The 18,542-nt window shown below is 40.0% G+C and overlaps 1 protein-coding gene across 5 annotated transcripts in view; it reads left to right on the top strand.

Annotated features, from left to right (window-relative positions):
- DIP2C (disco interacting protein 2 homolog C) overlaps window positions 1-18,542 on the top strand; it is a 317,560-nt gene that overhangs the window by 202,037 nt on the left and 96,981 nt on the right. For 4 of the 5 annotated variants that reach the window (XM_082298372.1, XM_082298371.1, XM_082298370.1 and 1 more), the window contains 5 exons: window positions 1,310-1,441; window positions 2,789-2,908; window positions 3,850-4,047; window positions 14,419-14,510; window positions 18,371-18,481. In XM_082298372.1, coding sequence (XP_082154498.1) covers window positions 1,310-1,441; window positions 2,789-2,908; window positions 3,850-4,047; window positions 14,419-14,510; window positions 18,371-18,481 — 653 coding nt within the window. The remainder of the gene's footprint in view (window positions 1-1,309; window positions 1,442-2,788; window positions 2,909-3,849; window positions 4,048-14,418; window positions 14,511-18,370; window positions 18,482-18,542) is intronic. The other variant, XM_082298369.1, reaches the window with a different exon arrangement.

Genomic DNA, 18,542 nt, shown 5'->3' with positions numbered 1-18,542 from the left:
TCAAATGCTACCTTTAAATGAGAACTATGCAAAATAAGTATCTATTATAGCATCCTATTCATGTATGTGTAGCAAAAAAAATTAGTTTTCTGTGTCGATGGTGCATAAATTTGGGATTGAATGCACAAGAATCACGGTGTTTCAAAGTTCAAAACTCATAAAAATGAAAATGCTTTATAATTATGTTTGAAATTAAATTTACTGTAGAGGTTGGTGTTCTAGTACTTATGACATCGTAATACTTAAAGAAAAGGTTTAATAAAAAGCACATCTTGGAAACAGTACTGGAACATGATGACATTTTTCCAGAATTTTTTCGTTTTGAAAGACTCTTACCCTGTTGTAAAATAGAATGCATTTCTCTTCACTTCTGTGGCAGCAGAATGACAACCTGCCTTCTTTTGTAACTCAGAGGCTGCTGGGGATCATTTATGTCAATTGAAAGAAAAGTTGTTATTTGCTTGTGGCGTTTATCTCCATCTAATCTAATGCGGATAAAAACCTGCAAAAAATTTATGAGACAACCTATAAAAATAGTACAAATACGTAGGGAATAAAGACTCAAACTTGAAAACATGGGAAGACGAACTGTGGTAGCATGCTGAGTTATCAGGCCATGAAAGAGAAAGATTAGCTCTGTGGAATTGTTCAGCAGTGCTGGCATGAGTCAGACCAAATCGTGTTTGCCTTCTGGAAGGCAAGGCTTTGTTATGCGGAAGAATTGAAATATCTCTGTCTAAAAATAGTAGACAAGCAAGTGTCCATGAAGAATGCAAAGTTCATGTTTCTTTACATTTTATTTCTTGCCTCTAGTTTCCAAACCTGCTATGATTGACTTTTTTCCTTTCTTAACTAAAATTGACATATTCAAAATACAGAGGTTATAAAAGTGATATGCATTGGCACTTGCAAGTGATTGACAATGTGCTGTGTTCTTTTTACTTAGAAAAATCAACACAATAATGCAACAGAACTGTATTTCTCTGGATCTTTTCTGTTTGCAGATGTCCACAAGCTTTAAATAAAATCAGATGTCAGTGGAGAACCTACAACCTAATTGTATCATTTTCTTAGCCTATCGCTTATGTGATTGCAGATATACAGCCCTGTTTTAATCAGTGCAAACTTTATTTATTAAAATCATGCTACACATTATAGTTCAGTACCATCATTTTATGCATTAACTTTAACGCCTGTTCAGATGTTGGGGAAAAAACCAAATCAAATGGTCACCTTTCCTCTGCCCTTTGCTTTTCTGCCTTTTGACACTAGAGGTACATGGTTAAACCTTTTAACTTACTTTTCACAGAAAATCATTCTGCCCCTCCAGATGTTACCACTTACACCTCAGAACACTCAATACAAGTAGAAAGACCACAAGGATCCACAGCACGGGTGGCACCAAAGTATGGCAACGCTGAGCTTATGGAGACTGGTGATGGTATGTCACAAAGCAGAACTGGGGTTATTTTGAGTATCCTGGACTTTTTAGTGGTTACTGTATGCATCTGCTCTTGTTTTTCGGGTGTTCTTTGTGATTTTTTCTGGGCACTTTTCACTTGTAAACACAAAGCTGCAGGCCCTTTACAGTTCTAAAATAAGCTGATATCAATGAAGATAACATAGAGAAATATTTCTTAATCAGCAGAGCTGACTCCCAATAGAAGTTTGGCAAAAACCCCAGAGAATCTCTTTAGATTTGCTATTATCATGCTGTCTGGTTACAACTAGTCTGTTTTTTTAAATGGCAGAGAATGTGACATGCTAGGATGGATCTTGAAAATTGACATGTTTGATGTTTTATTCTCTTGAATTTTTTTTTTTTTTTTTTTTTTTTTTTTGAAAAACAGTTATTTGTAAACCCTTCCTTATTTACCGCTCCTCTTTTCTAAAACTTACCAAACAATATTTCAGCACAGCATGGAGTTGTTGACCAAGTGTACTGCATCTAAACTTAGTAGCTTCAGCTCTAAACACCACTTGGTAAAAGTTTTGGAGCCAACCTTATGGAAGGGTAAGAAGTTGAAATTCCTGCAATGCAGTGACAGAAAGCTATTAGTTCAGGAACAGATGACATTGGAGAGGCTTTGCACTCGACTAGAGAAAGGGAAGGGGGAGGTGATTGATGGGACTATATTATAAAAATGCCCCTTGCCCCAGGCTGCTGCTCGGAGCAGTGTTTTCTGAAGTGCTGTATGGGCAAACATGCTCCCCTTGGAGATTGCTGGCTGGTGGGATTGACTGCAGGGATGTTCAGAGAATACAGGGTCATGCTGAAATAATAGAAAGACGTGAACCATGTTTAAGATGGGTACTGGATGGATGTCCCCTGCAGTGTAAAAATAACCCAGAATAAATGACAGGGCAGAGCCTATGACCCACACTCCTCACCAGGCTGCAGTCTAGTCAGACAACGTTGGTATGGCCCATGATCATGGGGAGGGCGAGTGCCAGTTTTCTCACTGACCATTGCTGAGGGAATTCCCTCAGGGTACTGACATTTGGTGTAGGGACATTTTTTCCACTGTGCTTCTCTCCCTCAGTCTGTGTGCTGTTTCCCCTCTAATTCTGCAACCTCGCTCTGACATTGTTGTATTGGTTTTATTCACATTAGGCATCATTGTTCCTTTTTGCGTGTATGTTTTAATGTTAAATACTTGAGTCACGGTATGGCATGAAACTGTAGTTGTGGTGGCCTTGCAGTCCTGGACTTTTTCTTAGCCCACCTGATGTCTGGTGGGTGCAGCATAGCTGTCGACTGATGTCTCCATTGATCCCTGTCCTGCAGGAGTACCAGTGAGCAGCAGAGTGTCAGCAAAGATTCAGCAGCTGGTCAATACACTAAAACGGCCCAAACGACCACCATTACGAGAGTTCTTTGTAGATGACTTTGAGGAATTGTTAGAAGGTAAAATGACTGTTTTTCAAAAGGTTTGGGGATCGCTTATTAAAACTCTGTAAAATGTTTGTCTCCTACGTTGACTTTCTAGTAAGCCAAGTAAGCCCTCCCTGTACTGGCAAGTACCAAAAAAACCACTGGTATTCAGTGGAAACTGCTGGTAGTAAGCTTAGACATAGTGCTGTGGAGTCAAAAGTCTCTCTTGTTTGCTCAGCTCCTGGTTCTGCTTGCAAAGAAATGATAGAAGAGAATACAGGGAAGCTTTGTCTTGAGAACATTGTTCTGTGGCTTGCAGCCATTGCTTTTGAACACCAATATGAGAAAATCTATTAATGAGGGAGCATGTTAAATGTTTTACACATCCTTTGTGTAACAGTGAAGTATGAAAAATGAACTAAATGTAAAATAGAAAAAAAGATGCAGTCAATAAATGGATCTTTTTTTTAAAAAGACCGGTGCTTTGAGGATTAAGATTTGCCAGAATGTGGAAATTTAAATAGTCTTCACAGGAATTTATAAGAAAACATGTAACAGAACATGAGTTAAATCAATCTGTTACTTGTTAAAGTACATTTTTGTCAGTAGTCCTGCAGTTCATCTCATTACTGCATTTTTCCCAGGAAAAAGTATTCTCCATCTCTCTTTAGGAATAAAGAAATGTTGATTATTTTGAAGATAAATGTATGCATGCTGCCTCAGCAGTTTCTTTCCCTGCTTGTAGAACTCCTGTAAGAACAAGGACTTTTCATTCCTGAGGTGCTTCAGTTGCTTGATCTGTGTCAAAGTTAAAAGTAAATTATTCTGTTATATTTCTCTGTTTCTTCTCAATACCTTCTTACATGTTACTGTTTTCAGAATATTTTGCAAAGGTAACTTATTCTCTTGATTACACAGGTGTACACAAGGTATAGAATTCACATGGTAACTGTATATCTTTTCATAATCATAAGTTCAACAGCCAGATCCAAACCAGCCAAAGCCAGAAGGAGCTCAGATGTTGGCTATGCGTGGGGAACAATTAGGTGTGGTTACAAACTGGCCGCCTTCCCTGGAAGCAGCCTTGCAGCGATGGGGGACCATCTCACCAAAAGCTCCTTGCCTAACCACTATGGATACCAATGGAAAACCACTGTATATTCTCACTTATGGTGAGCACTCTTCCAACTATTTGTGCTTTTATATATTCTGTGCTGTGTCTGTGTATAGTAAATGCATAAACATATAGTGAAAAAAGCCTTGTAATGATGCATCTGTTCTGTTTGTGAAGAACTCTGAAGCTGTTGATGTCTGAGTATGGGTTGCTGAGATGTTGTAGTATGATTTATTTCAGACAGAGGAAAAGAGCTGAGTAGATACACCCATGGAATAACAGATTATAAATTAAAACCACTTTTCAAATAGAAATGCGTCCTAGGGCAGATTTTCCTGAAGATTAATGTCTAAATCCATTGCTCTTGGATCTCGCCCAGGCTTTGTTCTGCAAAAGCCTAACCTGGTGTACAAAATTCATCAGCTTCCTGAAGAAGTTAAATAGGATTTTTTTCCTTGTTTTCTGACATTGTAGTAAGTGTGATTTGAATTATTTCTCCTGATGGGTAGTTGTACAACTAGCAGTATACCCCCTAGAAAGAGATTTACCAGGATATATTTCAGCGTGACCTTTGGTATGTTGATGTAGTCCAATGTGTACTGCCTGACAGTGTATTGCAACCAAGAAAGGCCAAATAAAAAGAAACATAAGGGTACCTCTGAAAAATAACTCCCATATTGCTGCTAATTTTGAGATGTTCTGGGAACATTTGGGAGATGTTCAAAGGAATTATTATGAATAACTGTCAGACTTTGAAAGTGAGTTGGAACATTTCCGTATACTACTGATATGGATATAAAAAATTGTTTCTTCTTTTTTTATTTCTACCTTCTCAGGGACTTGGAGTTCTGTGCAGAGAATGTTGTTACATGCTGTGATACAGAGGTCTGTCTGTTTTGTTCAGTGCTGAACATTCATTTCCGTTCAGGAGTCAGACTCAGTGATGGTCCCTGGCCAAAAAGTAGTCTGCTGCAAGTTTGGCACTGCAAATATAGTTAAAGGCTTTTAAAGCATAAGAGCACCTTTGCAACTGAGGGTCATGCATGAAACACTTTCCCTTCAGGTACCTTAGAGTTAAGAAGTGACTTAATTTCAGGGGCAAACATACGATTCACCATTGATAAATGTTTTTCTTCCTTAAGGACATTTACTTGGAACTAGGGAAGAATTTTAAAGTTTGCAATTACATGTTTGCAGAAGTCATGTCATCTACTGAATGCCCTAAATAAATTGTACAGGAAAGGAAATTAAGCTGTTACTGAGAATCAGACCATTTTTCTGAATTTGGGATTCTGTCCAGAGAGTCTGAGCATATGTCCTGCTTTGCCTGAGGCTCTAGGGTGAGCAGATCAACCCAAGGAACATACCTGCATGGCTCATGGAGCCACCTAGCCTGCTTCTCTGTTCTAAAATAACTCTCTCCCCCTTCTACAATGTCTGAATCTTGAGAAAAGTAGGACTAAAATTCATGTTTTCTCACCTTTCATTTGGCAGCACTTTGGGATGTGGTTTTCCTGTTGCCTTTCAGTAGTTTCTTGAGGTCAGAAAAAAAAGCAGTTCTTTTTTTTTCTTCTTTTTCTTTTTATAGATAAAAGAAATTACAAACCAAAACATTTCCTAGATTTACTGAATTATTCTCTGCTAGGTGCATTTCGTGCTGACATTCTCTTTCATGGGAAATGTTCATTCACTATGCCGTAGTAGTTTTCTTAAATGAAAACTGCTTTGGAAATGTCATTAACAATACAGCCACCTGCCGTTTCACTGGTGACTTTATGAATGATTTTGCTGGAGCTAGTCCACCTTCTGTGCCTGCAATATTTTCTAGCAATGGCAGGCATGACATTTTTTGAACTCGAACATTAATAGACATTAAGCCTCGAAATCATTAAAGACACTCCTACTCATGAGTTTTTATCCTTGTGCATAGTTCCACTGGCCATGGTAGTAATAAAATTTTGAAAGATGAGCTTAGCTGCAATCCTACCACATGGTATTTATGTGACACTGAATTTCCTCATGTGCATGCTATGATCAGGTGGCTAAAATTTTAATTATCAACCCTGACAATTTTCAGTAGCCTCTAGTTTGTACTTCACAGTTATTTTCAAGTTTTTTGTTAATTTAAAGCAATACCATTACCAGGAATTTTCATATATTTCACAAATGTTCATGAGTTTTAAGAATAATTTTAATTTTCCAGAGGTTTGGTTTTTGAGACGTTGTCATCACTTGCACCTCCTTTTGAATATTTAACCTCTATTTACTGTTTTTGCTTCAGTCTCTTCTCACACCCCCTTGTCTTCCTGGAAATCCTCTTCCTTTATCCTCCAACTTTCCAGTTAAGGGGAGGCTTCTCTTTGATGTCTTTTGATATTGTTCTCAGTATCTTCTCCAGTTTTCTGTTCCTGCATGGATGAATTGCAGGTTTGCCTTGCCACTTTCTTCCATCTTTCCAAGATGGTTTCAAGGAGTGTCTCTGTAGCTATCAGCTACATCAAGACCCATCTTGAGTAGGAGTTCTAATTCCCTCAACACCGTGCATATTTACCCCCTTTTTCATGGGTTGTTGTAGACAATATTGCCTTCCCATCCATCTCTTGGGCTGTAACTAGAGTACCATACACAACCCAGACATTTGCTTCTTTCTTTATTTTACAGCCATTCTGTGTCCAAAACTTGCAGGTTATTTTAGGAGGAAATCTTTTCAAATTGAGACCTTTTGCTGCATCTGCATGGTGATATCTCATCCCATCTGTGACCTTGGTCTCGATTCTTACATCAGGCTCTCTTCTGGCCCTGAAAAACATAGTGCTGACCTCTTGCATCTATCCAGGATGCTTTCTTATTTGCCATTGGTGGCCTTGCATGCTGGAAAGGAGCTCTGAGAATCCACAAAATTCTGCTTCTCCAAAGTCTTTCTCACAACTCCTTTGCTGTCCCTTCCAGAGACACCTTTGAGGGCTCAGAGCAGAGGTCAAGTTATGATCTGCTGTGGCAGACAGGGGTGGATGAGTGTTGCAGGGACCACCTTGTGTGGTTTACTGGAATTAATTTCTCCCCCTAACGGTGCTGATGTGGATATGTGTTAGTGTGGCTTTGGGTGGTGAGAGCTCTAGATTATGAAGGGCTTCTGGGCCAGAAGGGGAACTAGTTTAAAGAAGTTGCACTTCCAGCTGTTGCTTAAAATCACTGCTGCTCTCCCATTTCTCTGCAGGAGTTCATCAAATTTGTAATGCTTTGTATCTCCTGTGTCTTTTTCAGCATGTTTTTTGAGCTTCTTGTCTTCGTAGCATGTCAGGACTGGTTTTGTCCACATGTCTCAGATTACTTTAGATAGAATAAATGTATAAATGTACTTGCAGACTTGATCCTTTTTTTCAAGCAAGTGTTGGAAGTGATTTGCCTCAGTTCTTGTTCTTGTCAGTGCCCCAGTTGTAATCTTTATTTAATGTACTCAAAATTCTTAAATTCTTTCTAGTGAATTAAACACTATGAATATTACTTATTTCTCAAATATTTTGTTCCTCTGGGAACTTGTTTAAGTGGAGAACATCTTAGTTAAGTTATTCTCAATCCCTTTATACATCAAATCACTGAATATGCATAAATTGAAATGTCTGAGATATGGGAAGGAAATGTGTCTTTATCAGGTTTTATGGGAGTCTGAACTCTGACTAGAAATGTAATGTGTGCTTTGAGGAAAAGGAAAACAATTTCTGGCTCAGACAAAGTTAATCAGGGTAGTGAGGCATCTGGTTTTAGTATTAATAATGAAGCACTTAGTGGTTTCTTAGAGAAGAAACTTGAATAAAGGACAATTAAATCCTATATAGTTCTTATGGTATCAGAGCTACTTTTCTTACTTAAAATGATTATTCTAAGGAGAACCAGAAAAGCTGGGGAAAAAGTAAAGGGTTGAAAGTAATTTATCAGTAACAAGTTTTGAGCTTTCTTATTGTAACCATTATTAAAAACAACAAAATGAGTACCAGTAAACTTTGTCTGATTCAAAGAATCTCATTTCCTTTATCTAACACTTTCTGTAATCAGATTTTTTAAAACATACTTTCAGTATCTCCGATGTAGTGTTTCCAACATCGGAGGCCCACTAGAGACAGCAAGGCTCTCAAAAAAGAGCAGAGGTGACTCTCTGGGCAGTAGACTGTTTTTTCCATTTGGATTCCGTGGAGAAGGAAATGCTTGGAAAATGGCAATTTTTTTCAAATGAATTACTGATTTTAAAAATAGCTCTAAAGCAACTGTAAACACTTTGGGGCCAAAGTAATTCTGACTCATCAGGGGTGATGTTGTTCCTACTGGAGGTATCTTGGCATGCCTGAAAGGTAACAACAGGCCAGAAATAGCCAACCCAAGCCATTCTGCACCTGGTGTGCAACCTGCACCCCTGTACTAGTTTGAAAACAAACTAGTGGGAGATTGCAAGTCAGAACTATAATTTAATAGGAAAATTAAAATAAATGTAATAGTACAAGAACAGTGACAGAGTCAGGATACAACCTGACACCCTGTTAGTCAGGGTGGTGGTAGCAGTCCAGATGAAGTGGTTCTGTTGGAGCAGTGATCCTGTACAAGGATCTGGTCTTCACCTGAAGGTCCAGTAGTAGCACTTATTCTTTGGGAATCCAGTAGGTAAGCCTGCTCGTGCTGTTCCAAACCCCAGATTATATCCAGGTGGGAATACTTGGCTCCTCTCCCCTGGCTGATGTAATTCTATGAGTCCTCTCCCCTTGGCTCCTCTCCCCTGGCTGATGTAATTCTATGAGTCGTGCAGTGGGTCCTTGATGGCCCATCAAAGAGAGATAGGCCCGGAGGGAGTTATCAGGGATGAGTCATGGTAGGAGATAACGAACACTACCCCACCTGCTCTAACAGCTTGTGAAGATGATAATAGAATACCTATTTTTGGTTACATCTTACATTGTAACCTAGGACACCCTCCCATACCTTTCTGTGAGAATCTCCTAGGCCAGGAATTTCACAATTATCAGCAGGAGAGAGACAGATTCGAGATGCTTCTGACCAAGCAGCTGCATAACCAGACTGCCCTTACCTCGGAAATAATGCAAGACTCACAGAGGTATGGATAGTCGTCCATATGGGTTTAAATCCCCAGATAGGTATCAATCTTATGGTTGTTTGGTATTTTAAACCTTTGTTTCTTTAATAAATAGACTGAAAATTACTGATTATATGGTTCAGACTGCAGTATCAAGACTGTAATTGCAAGGTTACCTCTATTCTGAGTATGTCTGGTGTCCTTCATTCTCTGCAACAGAACATTTCTGTTCTTTTTCTTTGGATTTTTTATCCCAAAGAGCAACAACTCCATTTGCTGTTCAGGCTGGATCTAAAGAACTCACGAAGAAAGGATTACCAGAGTAGTAAAGCTGCGACTATTATTTTGCAAAGCAGAAAAAAAGCCCCTTTACCTGCATAGTATTAGGAAGTTTGCCGTTTACACTAGATTTAATAAATGCTCTTGTTTCTGTTTAATACAAAGAATGTCATACTGTGGTATTGAGAAAATGAATATTTGACAAAATTATTTGCAGTTAAACTTTGGCAGTCTCGCAGTTGCTGTGCACGGAGATTGGTAAGCAACCACTGGTTTGGCTTTGTTGAATTAGTGCTGTGTGGTTCTGAAAAGCGTCCTGAAGATGATCAGGAAATTTCATTGTGGTTTGTTTTCTCTCTGGATTTTCTCCCTGATACAGCTTTTCTATTAAAACCTTCTTTACATTCAACACAAACATTTAGTACTTTTACAGATTTGGAAAGGAAGAGGAAGGGGACTTACTTCAGTGTCATGTGGAAAACATCTAATTTTTCTTAACAGATCCCTTTTGGTGTGGTTTTTAACACCTTGTGGTTTTCTTTACCTTCATAATGTGTTGCTTAACCAGATGGGACTGGGTATTAACTACTTTTGCTTGCTAAATTTTATTGCCATCTGAGTAGACTTAAAAAAAAGAAGATGACTGAATACAAAATATATAATTGTTGATGTGGAGTTGCTACTGCTTAACTAAATCAAAACTCCAGTGGCAAGAGAAAAGGGACTAGCTCCACATGGGTGCTAAGAGTGTTTGTCACAGCTGCCAGAAGGCGAGATGCCATTTTCCATTCCGTCCTGCCGAGCATTCCTGCACATGTGATGTCTGCCAGATATGGCTCAGATTCAGAGGCAGAGTGCTACTTGCTGTTACTCACTGGACAGTGGGAGCTCTCCTCTCAGTTTGCAAGTGTGTGAAGAACCTGAAAGGCTTCCCTGCACGAGCATGCTGCTAGGGCATGAGAGTCTGGCAGCAGCACTCTGGCAAAGTGACAGAAGTGGCTAAGGGAGATGTGATCATCTTTAGAAGAAGATATATTTCAGTAAATAAGCAATTATAAGTTAGGCAGTGATAGATGGAGAGAAAAGCTCAGTTTCTTACCATCTTGTGGAGTTATACAAGATTTTGGAAAGCAGCACCACAATTAGCTCAACGGGAGGTAGAAACAAGGTTAATAAATTGTAGTAGTGACATAGTATGCATCAACTGCCTGTTGTTGGGGTTTTGTTTTCCAAAATCAGCTAGGGAAACTCTACCAGTCTGCTTTGTATGGGAAATAGTTCTGTGACCTGAAAACTGAGGGGTGATTCGTGTTCTTAAACATGTAGTGCCTTATGTTACCCATGAGATGTGTGTGTGACTGGCAGTCCCAGCACTGGGTCTGCAGAGCCAGGGCCTCTTCCAGAGGGAACCCTTGTCCCTTAAACACCACTGGACACTTCTGTAGATGGCATAACAGTCCTTCATTTTTAGATGCAAGAAAGTAGCTGTTAATGTTTGTCTAGTGAGATTGGGGCCTGACAGGCACAAATCCTGTCCTGGTGTGGTGAGTAGGAATGTTGTTTGCAAGGACCCTGCTGCAGTGGGGATGGGAGCAAGAATGTCAGGAGCAGGAGGGCTCACAGGGTCTGGTGTTTAGAGCAGGGAAGCAGCAGTTCAGCTCCAGGCTCCTGCACCCATGCTCTGCCAGCTGTAGAAAGGGCTGAGGGCACCTCCCTGCAGCAGCAGCATGGCTGGGAAAGAGGAGCTCTGGCACTGAGCTGGGATATGGGCTGCTCCACTCACTACCAAATGCTTGAGTTTCGTGCATCTGCCCCCTGTCTTCAAGCCAGCTCAGAAGATTAATGACAGTGTGTTTATCTGAGGAGGGCTGGTGCTTCACTGAACTCGGGATGAGGACAATGGGACGTATCCCCAGTGGCCGCAAACAGATTTCCTCTGGAGCCCATGTAACGAAGTGATTTAACCCACGTGAGGATGGGCCCTAAACCCTGTCTCAGAGCCAAAGCCTTGGATGGAGCACAGCTGGCCTCCTCGCCAGGCCTCCCACTCCCACAGCACAGATGTGGCACTGCGTGGAGGTCACGGCAAGGTCGCAGCATTGGGATTTGTGGGAGAGGTTTTAGCAATCAGCTTTTTTCCCAGCAGCATCTAATCTCTCAAGTTTGCAAAGGAAGAATTACTCTGATTTGCAGCCTAGACAGAACCAAGGAAGGAAACACTTCAAAGATTTCCTTCTTTATAACATCCTCCGTTCCTCAGGGCTGTTATCCTGCAGACGTTGAGTCCTTTGTGTTTCTCAGTGGTGTCGGGTCGGAGAGGGCAAACAGCCAAGGTGACAAAACAAATCCATGGTTCAGTCCACGTCTGGTCAGAAGTTTGTGCCCCATCCAGCAGCCGCTGATCTGGCCCTGATCATCCATACATTCCTAGCTCCGGCTTCTGCGTTACTGCTCCTTTTGTGGCCCTTGTTTAATTTACTTTTTTGGAACACAGCTATATACTCTGCTAGAGAAATTACAGACTTCCTGTTGAACACAATTTAGTTCAAGATCTGCCTGGACTCTGCTCTGTTTGCTCATGTGGGTGCCTGGGGGTCCCTGCCTGCCCGTGACAGCCCACACTGGAACAGAGTTGGCAGCAGCTGAGGGCAGGCAGAGCCTGCAAGGGTTGGAGTGACATTGTAGAGTTCGTAAGGTCTTTGTGTTCCAGCCCCTTCCCAGCTGAATGCAAGCAAGCTGCTTCACTCCAGTTTTCCACAGTTTCACACTCAGAGGCACATGATACATGATGCCTCAGATACTTAACACAAGTTGGTATCACACCAGTAAATAGAGAAGGAAAGGGCTGTGGTGACAGAAAATTTGAGTCTTTTCTAGCCACTAGAAAATATTATGGCCATTTTTTGTGCAGTTCAAAGTGTATTCAAACAGAAAGGTGAAGAATTAGGAAGGGAGCCTTTCATTATCTGTGTCTTAGAAGATGAAATAAAATTTTGGCAACAAAAGAGCATCAAGACAAAACATGTTTAAACTTATTTAAAACTTTACCAGAAAGTACTCCTTCAAGTTTTCTTAGTCTTTGAGAGAACTTAATTTCAGCATTTATCCAGGTCTCTTAGGTGGAGATGATTGTACTGCATACCTGGGTACCTCTGAAAGAATGCATCTAGATACTGTAATATTATAGCCCTTAGATTTTAAAGAAAATATTCAATGGCACATTTGATAGATGAAAAATTAGTGTGAATGTGTCACAAATGTAAATTTAAGATTTGTAACAGATTTAATCTTTATAGCTCAGACATAACTTTTCACAGCAGCTCCTTCAATGTTCATTTCAAGCTTAAAAGTGTTTTTTGTAAAGATGGTTCTCTTTTGCAATTCAAAACTTTTGCCAGGCTTTTGATTTCCATTCTCCAATATTCTGTATCATTACTTATTGCTCTTTTAAGTTTGTTGCCACTGAAGCTTAAAACTTTAGGAAAAAGAGTATTTGCTTTCTTAAGGCATCCTTTTTTTTTTATCCTCCTCACTTGTCAAGTTCAAGCGTTAACTGTAGCAGCACGGATGCTTTTGAAGACTTTCTTTCCATCAAATGCAGGTAGTTCTGTCATAGTACTGTGAGAGTTAATCCTGCAGACATACTCCTGTATCTGTGCTGAGTTTCCAGTGAAACAGAATTGTGTTCCTTTCTGAGCAGCAAGACAGTTCAACATGCAAATACTGGCATAATTTTAGTAAATTAAAAACTTCACAAAGCATAGTTTGATGATACAATATTACTGTTTTCATAAGAAATAATTGCATTTAGTACTTTCTCTGTAACAAGCAGCAGTGACTCTTCCAATTTTCCTTAAGTGAGAAAAAAAGAAAATCTGGCCTTCTCATCATACTTTATATTTACATTGGATTTGCACTTAAAAATTATTCAGTAGTATTGTATTTTCTAACCAGGATGTGGAGGAACTTATTATAGCAACTGCTTGGCTTAGTTATAAATAGCAATACTGCATGTTTGGGGGCCTGAACTGCTGAAATCCATAGGTAATCTCTTGTCAGAACCTATTATCGTTTCAGTAATTGGTGGGCATGAATTAAAGATTTGTTACTGTCAGCCTGAATAGTGCTTAAAGACAGTACCTGGGGGCCAGCCAAGCACAAGGGCTGTTAAACATGGTATTGTTCACATGGAAGTAACAAGGCCTCTAAACAAAGGGCATCTGGAAGAGCAAAGATGCCAATCACTTGAAGGATAAATGAAAGGCCTGTAATGTGAAAAAAGAGGTCGTAGTGAGAGAATTCTTCTTTATTGAATGTTGGGGTGACGACTTGATAAGGATTAGCTAAGAGTGGTGCTGGAAAGGTGAAGCAAGGGAGAAGAGAGACAGTAAGGAGGGGATACCTGGGGAAAGTGAAATGAATCAGAGAAGGGAGGATATGGGAGCAGGTGAGAAGGAAAAGCCAAGTTAAATGGAAGAATGCCCAGGATTAAAAGTGAAACAGCCATATGGATGTGCTAAGGTTCAGAGGGTCCCTGCTGCTTCAGTGTGCCCCTTTAGCTGTGGGGTGTTTTCTGTTTGTTGGGGTTTTCTTCTCTTTGCCTCTGCTTCTTGGGAGTCCTTTTCTTTTTCCTTGGTGAGAGAATTGCCATGGTGAAACTGAACATCACCTCAAGGTCAGTCTGTGCTGAAGTGCGCCGTGTCCAGCTTGCTACATCTAAGGTGTTAGGGTGATGTCTGGACTTGATGATGTACCAGCCCCTTCTGACAGTTAATTTCAGAGTCAAGATCCAATTTTCTCCAAAGTAAGAAACTTCTGCCAGAAGGAAAACTATTCTCACTTTTCTTTTTTTTTTTTAAGTACTGCTGTCTTGAAAAAAGAAGTTCAAAGAAAACTTCTGATAAGTATTTAAGTATTTCCACAAGTCCCAGTAGTGGTGTCATATTTAGCTGGAAAACTAATATAAATGTTCCTGCTGTGTGTTTTCCACTTCTCAGGTATTCCTTCTCTTTAATAATCTTGTAAAGCATAAGAATTTTTATATTAATTTCAAAAATTTTGTGTTAATAGGCAAACTTTGGACCAGAAGTATGAAGGTTGCTTACAATATACTACATAAATTAGGCACAAAACAAGAACCAATGGTACGACCTGGAGACAGGGTGAGTATCTCAATGATTATTTGTAATAGTTCAAATCCAATGCTGACAAAGAGAGAATGAGGTATTTGGGGTGCTCAGAGGAAATCAGTGAAATAATGGGGTGTGGGATGGGATGCTGAAATCTGCTGTTTACTGCCTAAGACTGATCATTCAGACAGATGTTTTGGACTGCATAATAAGTAACATGAGCTGGTACTCCCTGAATAGTAACTTGAAGTTGTGGCAACATCAACAATAGACATTCCCATGGAAAGTGATTTTTGGACATTGAACAACAGTCTGTTTAGTAAAAGCTTGCTCATGGAGCCTGGAGGTGTCATGTGGATAAAAAACTTACTTACTAATGACTTTGTAGTTGTTGAGATGGTAGAAACAAGAGGAGCGTTGTGGAGGACAAAGACAAGCAATGTCAGCACATTTTGGCAGCCAGTTGAATAAATAAATGACGCTGACTGCTAACAGAGAATATTTCCATTCCTGGTTCTGACTCTGATGCAGCTACTGCTAGAGGCTGCATCTAAGTAGATGGATAAAGCCCACAGAGAGCAAGAGTTGCAGAGGTAGCACTTGAAGATGTTAAATGAAGACAAGAACATCCTATGGTTTTGCTAACAATGTACTTACAAACCTACCCCTTTGCCTGCCAAGGCTGGCTGAGCCTGCTGCTCATTTTCTCTGCCAGAGTGTGTATAGAAAATTCCACAGGTCCCATTCCAGTTGGGATCTGAGCTGTGGAATGGATATTCCAGAAAAAATTTGTCAGAAATGCAAATTTTAGTCCTGACCTAGTGCTTAGTGTTCTGAGCATGAGATTAAGTTTCCCCCCTCCAGGGTCTGACAGCAATTCTCAAACTGTTGGTTTACTTGATCCTCTTGTGCCACATGTGAGAAACATGTCTGCTTGCATTACACATATCTTAGGGCTTCGAAAATGAGAGCATGCAGTAATGCTTCCCAGAAGGAAAAAAGAAGAAAAAAAATAGTGACAGTCCTTCCTGTGTTTCTTTTTGAAATAAATCATAAAGAAATTAACTAAAGGATCTCTGGATCCTTAATCTAAATTGCTTCCTACGATGGCGTTCAGCCAGGACTAGGATCTGAAGACTCTCTTTTACTTGACTTACAAGAGTGTCTCTAAGCAACAGCAGGAGCAGCAAGTTGTTCAAGTGTACACATCAAAACAGTCCACCCAGAAAGCTCCAAAGGAATAAAGTTCACATACAGGCAACGTGCATTTCTGTGTATCTATTGTGTGCTGCCTGCCCATCTTTGTAGTCATTTTCTGCAGTAGTCACGGGCATCTCCTAACATTTAGAAAGGATTTGTGGATAGTTCAGGCTAAAGCTGGAAGTTTAACTAGCACAGGACACGTAAGGGACAAATTGCAGCTCTTCTAAAATAAGTCCGCCTAGATTAAAGTGAAACAAATGTTTATAGCTGAGTGCTGAAAGCATATGCTTTGTGTTGTAAAAACATCTTGCCTGGCATCCCTGTGTAACAGGAACGTGATCATTTGAGGCAACTTCACATTGAAGATGAGGTGTTACAGCACTTCTGATGCTCTAGGCTGTGATTCTGTCGGTTACACCCCTGTTGTAATAACATAAAAGCTTTCTGACCTCTTTGAAGGTGACTTTATTCTACATAATGTGTCTTGTGTGACAACACTTAAAGGTAGTTTTTAAATACTAAATGAAATACAGGCACATATCTCTGGTCTTTTCCAAATGAGAATGTATTTGTATCCTTATTTTGATAGATATAAAATAGTTTATATTTTCCTTTGAAAACACCTTCTGTCAATACAATCTCTGTTTTTCATTACCATTACTACCTAATGACTACCATTACCTCACCTCTTAGGTTTTTTGTCTGAGCCATAAAATAAATGAACGTGCCTGCATCTCCTTCCGTGTTTCTGGTCTTGTACGTGGCAAACTGCATTTGCCTTCTATAGTAGCTTCAGAAATTTAACCTTGCATCACCCCAGACAGCTGCCTGGAAATTAATCTTGCTCTCTGAAATACCTACTAGCTAACCAGATTCTCTGTTAATATACACTGTATGATTTGTTTTTCTTCAACTTTATCCCTTTTTGCTTTTACACACATTATTTATTTTTTTGGTAAAGTCTGTTAGTGATTAATGTTTTTTGGAGAGGAAGTTAGTGCCTCATTCCCACTGGACTTCAGTGATTTTTTTTTTTTTTCACCTCTGTCAGCTCCTTTTCAAAGATTGCCAGCCAAACCTTCACTGCCTTTGTGTAAGCAGAGACCAGTGCAAAACCCAACAACCCTCAAAGTATATTTTGGGATATTTCAGATGTTTGCTGGGCTCAGCAATCTCTGCCATCCCCTCTGTGCACCTGGCAAAATCCCTCTATTTCCATTTGCATACAGTAAGCTCTGCACAGCCATCTCCAGCACTTGGATTGTTTAACATGCAAGTGTGTAGATAAAGTAGCAGTGTATTTGCTCTGACTCTAAAGAATTATGAGTTAAATCTTCAGCTTAAAAACCAGATATTTTGGACCCACTTGGACAAGGCTGGTTATATTTCTTCTAGTTTGAAGAAATCAAGTTGATGTATGGAAGGTTATCCATACATGGATACATATGGAAGGTACATACAAATGGAAGGTATCCATACATAGTATGGAAGGCTTTGAAGCCATGTGAAAATTCTGGAAACTCCCAGTAACTGAACCTCGGAGCATACATCATGATTTTACTTCAACAAAACTGCTGTGCATGTCGAAGCAGTCAAAACTCAAGAGCTACCAAGTAGTTTTAGCAAGTTTCAAGGTGCTGTGATAGTACAGCCTTGTCCTGTGTGTGAGCCCAGAGGAATGAGGTTTGAAATCATTTGCCATGCCTTTGCATGCCACTGCAGTTGACTGTGCAGGAGTAACCACCTGTGTTACAGCTGTTTAGGACATGAGCTGAGAATGCCCATCTGACTGAACCAGAACAAAACCGCAGAGAGGATCCAGCCACTAAGGTCATTCACCAGTGAGAGCAGTACTGTTGCCTGCCCTTGCAAGGAGAGCTCTGGGCTCTCTGAAGCTGCTGGATCCTCAGCAAGGCTGTGAGCCCTCCTGTCTCCTTCCTCTTTGTCTGTGGAGGATCTCAGGCATTGTCCACAGGGCCTGCAGGAGTTAAGCTTCACAGTTCAACACCTACTGAGCATTCCAGTGATCTGTGATTGGTTTTGGCATTCTTCTATCTAAATAGATAGCCCTAGCCCTGAAGCTGTGAAGTTCAACAAATCCACACCTAGGTTGTCATGTGATAGGGCCAGCTCTGGATGTGACGTTTACTTCTAGATACCAGTTTTTGTGTGTGCACACAGCACACAGAAACTTTGCACTTGGACAACAGGACAGTCCTAAAACAAAACTATTGCATGAGGCAAAGTATAGTGAAACAAAACTGTGTTAATGATTGACATAATGGCATCTTAAGTCTGGGTAATCTGATTTGGTCACATGTACACTTCAGTTTTAGTAACCTCAAGCAAATTACTACATTAGAATCTGAAATTCTTTTAATTCCATTTGCTTGGTTATTTAACACCGGTAAAGCAATCAGTTAATTCAGAACCAGATGAAAGGTGTTGTCAATGTAGGAAACAATGCAGCATGAAAATATATAACTACATCCTAAGTGAAAATACTCATAAAAGGAATATTTATCAAAATAAATTCCTTCTGATTCCTCATTCTCTGTCATTAGGCATTTGAATAGCTGTCTTAGAAGTGCTCCAGTATCATCTCCATCCAAAAGGAAGCATGGAAACTCCAATTATCATTATCTGACACCTAGGATGAAACATTATTAATGCACATCTCTCTCTTTCAGGTAACACTCGTGTTTCCTAACAATGATCCTGCTGCTTTCATGGTGGCGTTTTATGGCTGCCTGCTTGCGGAAGTTGTGCCCGTCCCTATTGAAGTGCCACTTACAAGAAAGGTGGGGAACTGAGTTTCTTTATGCTCCATTTTAGAACTTACATCAGAATAAATCACAACTG

Source organism: Coloeus monedula, assembly GCF_965178545.1.
Source record: "Coloeus monedula genome assembly, chromosome: 1".
Classification (NCBI taxonomy): Eukaryota; Metazoa; Chordata; class Aves; order Passeriformes; family Corvidae; genus Coloeus; species Coloeus monedula.
The sequence above is the reverse complement of the archived record's forward strand: the minus strand, read 5'-3'. Positions and strand labels throughout refer to the sequence as shown.